Source organism: Neurospora crassa, linkage group I, assembly GCF_000182925.2.
Source record: "Neurospora crassa OR74A linkage group I, whole genome shotgun sequence".
Taxonomy (NCBI): domain Eukaryota; kingdom Fungi; phylum Ascomycota; class Sordariomycetes; order Sordariales; family Sordariaceae; genus Neurospora; species Neurospora crassa.
In genome coordinates this window covers 7,931,322-7,941,518 of record NC_026501.1, presented here as the reverse complement: position 1 = coordinate 7,941,518, position 10,197 = coordinate 7,931,322, and the positions used below count along the sequence as shown (strand labels likewise).

Genomic DNA, 10,197 nt, shown 5'->3' with positions numbered 1-10,197 from the left:
ATCCAAGACCCTGGCTCCCCTTCCACCACTTCCTCCGTTGGCCGCGGCATTCTCGCGGCAATCGATACGATCAACCCAGACAACAATGCAGTACCTCGGCAATTATGGGAATTCCACCACGGCTGACCTGGCCTCCCCTTGGCTAATGATTTTTGTTGATACAAAACATTCTGCCATCAAATATCCATACTGTATTTCTTAACTTATACCGATGGTGGTCTTGTTATTCCATCCGTTATACTTTTACTCGGCTTGCTACCAATTGGTGTGAAAACAAGCCTGGTCTCATTGGCATCCTCAAGTGTTTACATACTCTCTGTCGTCTTACATCTAGATCTCATTACCGTGTGACATACACTTGACACTCGGGGCGTCACATTGTGCCCAACTTTTCCATTCCCTCGCAATCATAAATTTCAACACAATGGGAAAGTCAGAAGAGGAATCGAAAGAGGCTCCTCGCCCAACCCTCATTAGGCCGCCGCCCGAGGACTTGAGCAAGGCGCCTATCGAGAACACTTTGGAGGTCATAGAACTGGCCGTGATCGGACCTGTAAGTCTGGACTCGTATGGTGGCATCTCATCTTAGACAACGCATACGTCCCATGCATCTGTCTCCCTCATATACATTCAGCCCTGCATGTCACGCATCCATCGTTGCCGTCACTGTAAACTGACTCCAAACGTAGAATATCTTCACCAATGCGCGCCAACCATGGCATCCCCCCGGTGCCCGCGGCATCTACGGTGGCGCCGTGATCGCCATGTGTCTCGCAGCCGGCCAAAAGACCGTCCCATCTGACTTCCTTGTCCATTCCATGCACTGCTACTTCCTACTCGCTGGCTCCGCCGAACTGCCCATCCTCTTCCACGTCGAGCTCGTCCGAGACGGCCGCTCCTTCGCCACGCGAACCGTTCAAGCGCGCCAAAAGGGCCGCTGCATCTTCACCACCACCATCTCCTTCGTCCGGGAGGGTTCTAGCGGGCCGCGGGGCAGTCAGGTCTCGCACGCCTCGTCCATGCCCATCGACGAGAAGACGGGCAGGCCGTGCCAACCGCCTCCGGAGGACTATGACGGCGAGCCGGAACTCGTCCGCTCCGGGCCCAATCCTTTCCAGAGCGCGCGGATCGAGGTCACCAACGCCGACAGCCCCCGTCCGCAGGACAAGAAGACGCGGCAGTGGTACCGGGCAAAGGGCAAGATTAGCGCCGAGGGAGGGCAGCAGGCACATCTGACCGCCCTGGCGTACGTTAGCGACTCGTACTTCATCGGCACCATCGGCCGCATCCACAAGCTGTGGCGGTTCCCCTTCCACCCGGAGGACTTTGACCAGTTACCCGAGGACGTGCAGGAGCGGGTGCGCGCGCTGCACGAGTGGGAGGGCTTGGGAGACCCTAAGGACATGGTGGGCCGGCCCGAGATCGGGATGATGGTCAGTCTGGATCATTCCATCTACTTCCACGAGCCGGCCAAGGTCAGGGCGGACGAGTGGATGCTGAGCGAGATGGAGAGTCCGTGGGCGGGTGACGGGAGGGGTGTGGTGACGCAGAGGATCTATAACAAGGATGGCATGTTGCTGGCTACGTGTGTGCAGGAAGGGTTGGTGAGGTTGGAGAAGAATCCTGGCAAGACTGACTCCAAGCTCTAGGAGTGCGGTGTGATCTGTGTGGATTCGAGTTATTGAAGACAGCGATGCATTTTCCATGATAGACATTGAATGACACAACATCTTTTCAGATTACCTAGCCTAGGCACCTGTCGCCATGGACCAGCGGGTATATGTAGGGTTTGTTACCTAGCCCTTTCAATACAACGGAACCCAGTAGGTAGTCCTATGGCTCAGTGGTTCTCGCAAATGAAAGAAGGCGTGGCAGTTTTCGTATAGTTGCAGCTGGGGCGTGGTTGTTCGTCCAACATACTTACTTGGCCGACTTAGCTTGAAATTGTTTTGTTTTGTCGTGTGCAGAGCGAGAATCAGGTGGGACTAGAGAATTGATGATGTAGTAGCCAAGCAGTCGCGAACGTTAATAAAGTGAGTTTGGCTTGTAAGAGTTCCGCTGTCTGTTACATGCCACTTACGTTCATCACATACCTATGTATCTCACTTACTGTCTGCCGTTTCTCTCCACAGCCTTCTCAATAACACCCAACTACAAGTGACATGTTCATAACACCATTATCATGCACACAACATGAAACCATCAACAAGGTGAACAAAGGAAAGTAATGTATTTTGGCTGAAGTAGATCTATCAGATCCCGAACTGTCCATCTTGGTGTAGCCTGTATTTGTTCAGACAGATATCTATCCGTCCTTAATCCCACGCACCATCGTAAAGGTTCAGGCTTGGTATTTCTCTCCGCTCCGGTTGAGGAGGAGAAGAAAGACTTTCAGCAAGGGAACCCTCAACAGCAATTTCCAGAAGCCCTCTCCTCATCAGACAAGAGCTCCTTTCCCAAGCTGCTTCAACGGGCTGCCCCACTCTCGGCGCTATGAGGGGCTGATGTAATCGTCTCAAACTCTCTTCAATCTTCTCAAAAGAAGGGTACTCAATCCGTCAACATCCTCGCTTCAGGTCGCCGCTACCTCTTCTTGGGGGCTTGACAACCATATCCTTCCAGCGGACTCGCATCGCCTCAGGCCCTTCCTGTATTGCGACAGGCGCACTTCCAGCGGAGAATCAACGCCTCGTCAGACAAGTTGTCGGAAACAAGAGGCATGGAGATCACTTCAAGTCGAGATGACGAGAAAAGACCGCAGGCCTTGCAGCAGGGAGACAGAGAGTGGTTGAAGGAGGAAACTGGCCGACTCCGCGGAACTGGCACAAAGCGAAAGAAACTACCAACTGCCTCCTCAGCCGAACTCTTGGATGCAAGAGCTCAAGACCTTCCAGCAGGAGTCTTCCGGGCCAAGTTCGACGCGAAGCCTCCTTTTCCCGCTCGACGCAGGAAGTCGACTCGAATAGTCTTCCGAGTCCCAGCTTTCTTGGGACCGAAACCGGTTTTTCCAATGATCGCATGGCACATGGAAAAAAATAAAAATGATACGAAATCCTCCGGAGCAGGATAAATGATTCGCTCGACGCCGGTGTGATGCGGGCGGTTACATCCCGAGCCAGAATTCAGAACTCCGGCCCCCGGCTTCCTCAGAGGCCGGAAGCTTGCCAAATCCAGGATCGGGGAACACCTCCCATAAGGCGGAACGATTGTCGCTTTCGACGCTTTGGGCATGTTTTGTCGCTTTCTGACAACCACAAACCCTAAGCGGAGCGACGGGGCGCTCAGAACACTTTCGGGTTTGCAAAACGGATTCGCCGCTTACTGGTTCTCTGTTCGCAACCCCTGGGCGGAACGCGGATTGGTTTTTCGAAATCGGGTGTTTCAACTCGGTGCTCAACACCAGCTGGCGCATTGTTGGAAATGTGCCGGTTGGCGGAACTGAGGAAACATGATGTGGTCGTCCTGGGCGCATCGACTTTTGAGGTTGATGATGGAAAAAGTCATTTGGCGGGAGACATGATGACTTGTGGTCGATGTGCTTTGGTGGAAGGCGGGCGACGATACCCCCGAAGGGAAAACAGTCGGGGGTATGAGGAGAGAAAGAGAGGAAGTAGTCAAGTTGCGGTGGACAGTTGGCTGCTTTAAATAGTTGTGACGGGAGAGTCCAGGTCCGGGCACGTGTGGATACCTGACCCGGATCTCCAACCACGGCTCCCGGACTTGCATGATTGTGCGACCGGGACCAGCTTGTCAGCTCTGTCAGCTCGACTTACTTTCTCACCCATTATCACTGTTTCAGCTCCCACTTGTCTTGTCCCGTTCCTCCCGAAATCATCCCATATTCGTGCTTCAATTTGTCACGGACCGGTGAGAATGAGCTGATGTCTGAAACACAACGACCAATTTCTCCCATCCTGCCCGAAGTAACCCGTCTCAAGAGCAACTCACAAATTCAAAAACCCACCTGCCACTCGAACACACAAAGTACCGAACAATGAGCGATAACAAGATGTCGGAACCACCAAACAATCCCGTCGTAATCCAGTGGATCCTCGACACCCGGTCCTGGTTTCCCTCAGCCGCTAAGACCCGTGATCTCGAAGTCCATGTAAACAAACCCCTGAACCAAACATCCTTATTAATCCCCGCGCGCGCCGCCGCCCTTCGCCCGTTCGCAGCGATTCCGAAACCGCACCGAAAAACTTCAAAACATGACATCAAAACCCACTGACTGACTCTCTCTCTCAATTCCCAGGCATCCCGTCCCCTCTCCCTCCTCACCCCTACCGAGCGCGCCTCCGTGCTCAAATACTTCCATGTCCGCGACGCCAAAATGGCGCTCGCCTCCGCTCTGCTCAAGCGGTACGCCATCGCGCGCCTGGCAGGCGTGGCCTGGTCATCCACCACGCCCGGGTTCACGCGCGACGAGCGCACCACCAAGCCCATCTGGCGCGACCCTGCAACCGGTGCACAGCCAGTTGCCTTCAACGTGTCGCACCAGGCCGGAATCGTCGCGCTCGTGGCTGTGGCGGACTATCCCGGCCCGGGGGCGCAGTCGGAGGCGGGGGCCGAGGTGGAGGTCGGCGTGGATGTTGTGTGTACATCCGAACGCAGGGATCGCGATCAGGACTTGATTAGAAAGGAAGGCTGGGGCAGCTTTGTCGATATGCATGCTGACGTTTTTGCCATGGGGGAGACGACGTATTTGAAATATCAGGTGTTGAGCGCTGTGCCGGGGTTGGTAGAGAGAGGAGCAGGAGGAGGGCCGCCGACGCCGGAGCAGGTGGCGGATGGGAAGCTGAGGGCTTTCTATGCGCTTTGGGCGCTCAGGGAGGCGTATGTGAAATTGACGGGTGAGGCGTTGCTGGCGGAATGGTTGGGGGAGTTGGAGTTTAGGTATTTTAGGCCGAGCTGGCCGACGCCAGCTTGGGATGTGCCGGCTGTTGAGACGAAGGAGGGTGAAGAGGAAGGAGAGGACGCGCAGGTGCTGAGAAAATTCGAGATACGGTTTAGAGGGAAGAAGGTGGAGGATGTGAATATGTGTTTGCGATCAATGGGACCGGATTACATGGTTGCTACGGCCGTGAGGACACCAGAGGACCCCAATGTTGGGCTAAGATGGAGGCTTGGGCCGTATGAAACATTGGCGCTGGATGACTTGTTGAACTTTGCAGACTCGGCCGTGTAGCAGGACTGTCGATTCGGCAAGCACAGACAATTTCAGATATGAAGTGCAGTATGTCAACCTTCTGGAGCCGTTACGAAAGTATAGTGAATGATACCGATCAAAAAGCGCATGGTTGAAACTTGTACCGCATTGTAAACGCAGTCAACCTCTCTGGCTAGATGTCCTCTATACTGAATGAGATTTGCGGGTAAATGGGCTTCAACGAAGTCTCCCTGTCTCTCCACAGAGCGTAAGAGCCTCACAAACTTTACTCTGCTTATACGGCTCCCACTATGAGCAAGTTCATTGCTCTAGACCTACACCTGTATTCTCTAACGGAGGTACGTTGGCTTCAAAGGTCCAAAATCTTCGTGGCTTCGACACAGCTGAAGAGCATCCTTTCCTTACTTAAGCTCGGCTATCCGCAGGGCGTAACTTCCATTTTTCCTCGATTCATTGACTGTTTTGATGATTAGCGATAAACGAGACGGGATATGAACAAAAGATTCAGACATTGAATCGATGCTCCTTCCTTCCTGTCATCCACGTGCACCATCTTTGGAGCCGACTAAATTTGTATGGAATCAGGTGATATTTGGTTTCTTCGTTTATGGGCTTACATCGCATATCGATCAGCCGAATTTTAACAGAATCAGCAAAGATTTACATATACAAAAGCAAATATAAATCATTTTTCTATCAGTCGCTGAAACATCGCTTCGACATCCCCAAGGAAGGATTTTTCACCCACCGATCAAAAGCTGAATGTCCACACTCTCCTTATGAATTAAACACACAAATATAACCGTCAAAGCCCGTTCATCGATACAATTCATCTCATTGACAGTTTCCTCTTCGAGCCCTTTCTTTTCCCGTTTTTGCTTCTCCACCCGATCCTCTTTGCTTTCCGGCCTCTCCCCACTCACCCACCGCGGAACCCCGACCCGCGATATCTGGCCCAGCTACATATGATGGTTAGCGTACGCAGGCTGGTAAGGAAATGGCGAAGCGAAATAAGAATAGTAGCCGTCCAAATGGTACGTGGTCATCACATTCGGCAACATACCAAACATAGTGGCAGCTGACGGATCCTATGCGTCAGTCTGGAACTGTGAGGCCACTTGTTGCTCGGAATGGTGATGTCCACCTAATCCCCCAGTTGGAGCATACCGGCCACGAAATCCTCCTCCTCCGCCTCTGCCCCGTCCGCCGCCACGGTAACCACCACCGATGCCGTAATACCCTTGAGACGCAGAGTATCCGCCGCCTCCGCCGCCACGACCTCCACGACCTCCGCGACCACCGCCACCTCCCCGGGTATAATCGTTGCCGCGGTGGGAGTGGTGGTAGTTTTGCTGGTTGTGCTGGTGTGAGTGCGAGCGCCCACCATGGTTGCTTGATGACTGTGACCTGCCGCTGCCCTGATGAGTCTGTTGCGCCTGGCCAGACCCTGCGGCGGCGCAATTAGACTCGGATGGTATGTTGCCGCCGCCGGAACCGTCGGGACTGCCGCCAGAGCCAGAATGACTATCGCTACTACCCGGGCTTTCAGCGCTACCCTGGGCATCTCGAGTTTTGGTACCTCTTTTTCTGAAGAAGGGACGTTTCTTGACCTTGGATGGCTTGTGGTCAAGGTTAAACTTTATGGGCTTAACCGGATCCGTAACCATGATGTTTCCCTCCAGGCCTGCCGTCTTCAGGTCCTCTTTGGAGGCTGTCCAAGCCTGGAAAACATTCTCAAGGTTCTCGAATTTTGCTACTTCGGGCACCCACGTCCGAACGTAGGTACCGTCCTTGTCGTAGTCAAATGCCTGCTTGACTGGGTTGAAAATCCGAGCCGCACCGCGAGGGTCATTGCCTACACCGGCTACATACTGCCAGTTGGCCCAGTTGGAGGACACATCGTAATCCACGAGCAGCATCTCATACCACTCTGCGCCATATCTCCAGTCGATCTCCAAGTGCTTGGCGAGGAAGCTAGCAACATTTTGCCGTGTCCGGTTGGATGTGTACCCGGTGTGTATAAGCTCCCGTTGCGACGCATCGATAAGTCCCATGCCTGTGGTTCCGGCGTTGAACCTTGCAAGGATCTCCGAAACCTTTTCAGGAGTAGGTTCCTGTCCAGGCAACGCTATGCTCGTATTGGCAGTTCTCCACCCGTACTTCTTATCTTCGCCTTCGTAATCGGTGTGCTTGCCGTTGAAGCCCTCTACGCGGAAAAGCTTGTCACCATACTTTTGGTGACACAACCTCATGTAATCGCGCCATAAGAGTTCCATTCTGACGGTCTCTGTGCCTTGGTTATCACCTTCACCAAAACCATCAGCCCCTTTGTACTTGGTGCCCGTTCCGTCCTCGTAGGCCACCAAAGCGTGGTGGATCTGGCGAGCGGTGACGCATCCCTGTGCGAGGTACGCAGACAACTTGGTACTGAAATCCGGTCCAAGGAGGCCGTTCCTAGAGTCCTTGTAGCTTTTCATGCCCCCGCTCAGGACGAGATGGTCGATTCGCTTATGAGCTGATGTCTCTCCGCCTCTGAACGGGTGGGATGATTCTGCCTTCTCCGGAAAGTCTGGCAGGTCCTTGAGGAAGTTCTTCACCGGCCTGACGACGGCGTCAACCAACTCCTCGCAGGTGCCTGGGATATTGAATGGTGGTTGCTGACTTGGAATCATGTCTATGTCGGGATATGCAGGCAAGGCCCCCTTTTCAGGTACTGGCAATGTCTTCCTTGCCTTCTCACGCAAGGGCTCTATTTGTTTTCGGTAGGTGGTGAAGACATCGGGGAGATCGTTGAGATGTGTGATACCTGTATCTCGACTGCAATTCGAGGATTAGTCAATTTATCTTGTTTAGGCCTTGGTTTCTTTGTCTTTTTCCTCGTTAAAATGCACCATGGGGGCAGGTGGAAGAACCTACTCGTGGATAAGGTATTTCTCGTCATCCCATAGCTTGAAATCTATGCCACTTTTTGCACAAAAAGATGCCACAGTCTTCTCTTCACTCTTCTCCTCTGAGCCTTCGTGGCTTGTCATCCATACAGCTCCAACTTGGCATTCCTTTGCTTTGAGCCCTTCGACGAGAGACTGGATGACATCCTTGTATGGTCCGGCACGGACGAGGAGGTCACTGCCAATCGACTGAAGGCTTGTCTTCAGATCCCAAACCGACTCTGCCAGGAACTTGGCACGATATGGTCCACATCTTGCATACCCTCCAACGGCGCTTTTGGGGGCAGGATGGGGGTTTTCACTCCCCTTTGGAACAAAGCCGGAGAGGTCGATCTGTTGTGCAGGAAAGACGTACACGGGGAGAAGGTGTGAAAACCCGTGTTTCGACTCTGGGTTGGAGAGGTGGTGGAATATAGGGTTGTCTGACAAGCGAAGCTCCCTGCGCATCGCATAAATGACAACCTTTGACGGTGCCATATTGGACAACAGGTAAGGATAGGGTCCTTAGAGATATCGGGGTCTTGTCTTGGCGTATGGGATGTTGAAACGTTCACCCAACCCAGCTGGATAGCGTAAGCTATGTGATATCGGATGAAGCTAGACCAAGGTCAAGTGGATATATGGTTATGTCAAGTTGATTTTGGGATCGTCTGGTCAACCCGGCCGTGCTATGATGCGCCTTGACGTATGGATATGAAGACTTGCAGGCTCTTGGGATGAAGACTGAACGGGTGCAAGTGTATGTTGTTAGGATGCCGATAATGATGAGGCATGAGACGATGTACCCGCGACCATCTGACGAGGAGGAGGGTATAGTCGACTCAAATATGCCTTCAAACAGCCGTGATGGAGCTAGAACTCGTATGCAGGCGTGTGGTAGATTGTGATGGGAAAGATGAAGCTGAGCAAGGACCCTGGTAGGCCGGGGAGACTAGTAGTAGAGGAGATGGGGGGAGTGGAGGAGCACGAGAAGGATTTGTGACGACCGAGGACTGGTCCCGGGAACTAAGGGTATGCAACATCCGGACGATGGGGTACATTCTGCGATGACGGATGTATCCGTATCTGGAGAGATATCATGATGTCTGTCCAGACCCTGCGAGGAAAGACCCTGGCAGCAGTTGGCACAAGAACATGGTGAGCATCTGGTCGAGGGGCGAATCGTGACATGGATGACATGGCTGATTTCTCGCCGGCAGTCGATGCCCCTTTCCGAGCCATATTACGCCATACAGAGAGAGAAAGAGAGAGAGGGAGTCCTACTGTAGTACCTCGAATAGCTAGACCGAAGTTAATTAGAAGAAGGCCCCAGGAGTCTCCTCCGATGGACATGAGGAACTGGCGATGTGTGGGGCCCAAGAGCACAGCGGGATCGCGAGAAGCATCGATGGTGGACGGGAATCCATCATTGGTTTCCATTCCCCTCAAGGACCGCGGTTGCAAGTCAGGATGCAGGGTCCCTGTTCACTCCATTTCCACAGCGTCGTGGTTATCCGTGTGCAGTCGAGGAGGAGTGTGGACATCGAAGTGGAAGTCAATGGCGGCAGACCTAGGTAAGCAGAAGGTGTCGCCATTCCATTGTCATTTCCCCGGCCGTTAACCGGTTGCCGCATGCCTAGACCATGACGCATCTGCATCCAGTAGTAGTCCAGGGGCAATATTACTACTATGGTATCTGCTAGCTCGCAGTCCTTCCTTCCCTTGGTATGTAGTGTACATACCTCTGGATTTGCCCCGTACACTACATACAACAGAAACATGTGCGAAGGAGCGAGAGACTCACAAGAATGGAGGAGGAAGGAAGGAAGGAAGGAAGCTGGCACTGGGCTGCTGAGGCTCTGATCGGATGAGACGAGAATTACATCTTTGTCCGTTTTAGGAAAGGACAAGTAGAAATGGCTTGCTCTGTGTGGTTGCGTCTGCGTGAACTGGAGGGAGCTACTATGGTGAGATGGGGCGGCGGGGCAGGGAACGGCGCGATCTCAACGACATGCCTTGGCACAGCGTGATCGGTTGGGCGCACTGTACGTATAATCCAAGTCAGGAAAATTCGACTGATGAAGGTGGGTCGCCAAGAAT

General features: G+C 53.2%; 5 protein-coding genes across 5 annotated transcripts; 3 read left to right on the top strand and 2 right to left on the bottom strand.

The window, feature by feature from the left end:
* Positions 1 to 64: 64 nt before the first annotated feature.
* NCU00580 (acyl-CoA thioesterase) lies at positions 65 to 1,879 on the top strand. Its single transcript, XM_960627.2, has 2 exons — positions 65 to 553; positions 690 to 1,879. The coding sequence occupies exons 1-2, from the start codon at positions 425 to 427 to the stop codon at positions 1,647 to 1,649; spliced, it is 1,089 nt and encodes a 362-aa protein (XP_965720.1). The 5' UTR covers positions 65 to 424; the 3' UTR covers positions 1,650 to 1,879.
* A 327-nt stretch (positions 1,880 to 2,206) lies between these two features.
* On the bottom strand, positions 2,207 to 3,614 carry NCU16450 (hypothetical protein). The gene has a single exon (XM_011395118.1). The coding sequence runs from the start codon at positions 3,470 to 3,472 to the stop codon at positions 3,104 to 3,106; it is 369 nt and encodes a 122-aa protein (XP_011393420.1). The 5' UTR covers positions 3,473 to 3,614; the 3' UTR covers positions 2,207 to 3,103.
* Positions 3,615 to 3,704: 90 nt separating this feature from the next.
* Positions 3,705 to 5,297, top strand: NCU00581 (phosphopantetheinyl transferase). The gene is made up of 2 exons (XM_960628.2): positions 3,705 to 4,108; positions 4,256 to 5,297. The coding sequence occupies exons 1-2, from the start codon at positions 3,995 to 3,997 to the stop codon at positions 5,186 to 5,188; spliced, it is 1,047 nt and encodes a 348-aa protein (XP_965721.2). The 5' UTR covers positions 3,705 to 3,994; the 3' UTR covers positions 5,189 to 5,297.
* Positions 5,298 to 5,740: 443 nt separating this feature from the next.
* On the bottom strand, positions 5,741 to 9,933 carry cry (cryptochrome). Its single transcript, XM_960629.3, has 2 exons — positions 8,087 to 9,933; positions 5,741 to 7,987 (listed from the first exon to the last, which is right to left on the bottom strand). The coding sequence occupies exons 1-2, from the start codon at positions 8,593 to 8,595 to the stop codon at positions 6,259 to 6,261; spliced, it is 2,238 nt and encodes a 745-aa protein (XP_965722.3). The 5' UTR covers positions 8,596 to 9,933; the 3' UTR covers positions 5,741 to 6,258.
* Positions 9,253 to 9,968, top strand: NCU00583 (hypothetical protein; the record flags this gene model as incomplete). Its single annotated transcript, XM_960630.1, has 4 exons — positions 9,253 to 9,255; positions 9,418 to 9,671; positions 9,801 to 9,822; positions 9,873 to 9,968. The coding sequence occupies 4 exons, from the start codon at positions 9,253 to 9,255 to the stop codon at positions 9,966 to 9,968; spliced, it is 375 nt and encodes a 124-aa protein (XP_965723.1).
* Between the last annotated feature and the right edge of the window lie 229 nt (positions 9,969 to 10,197).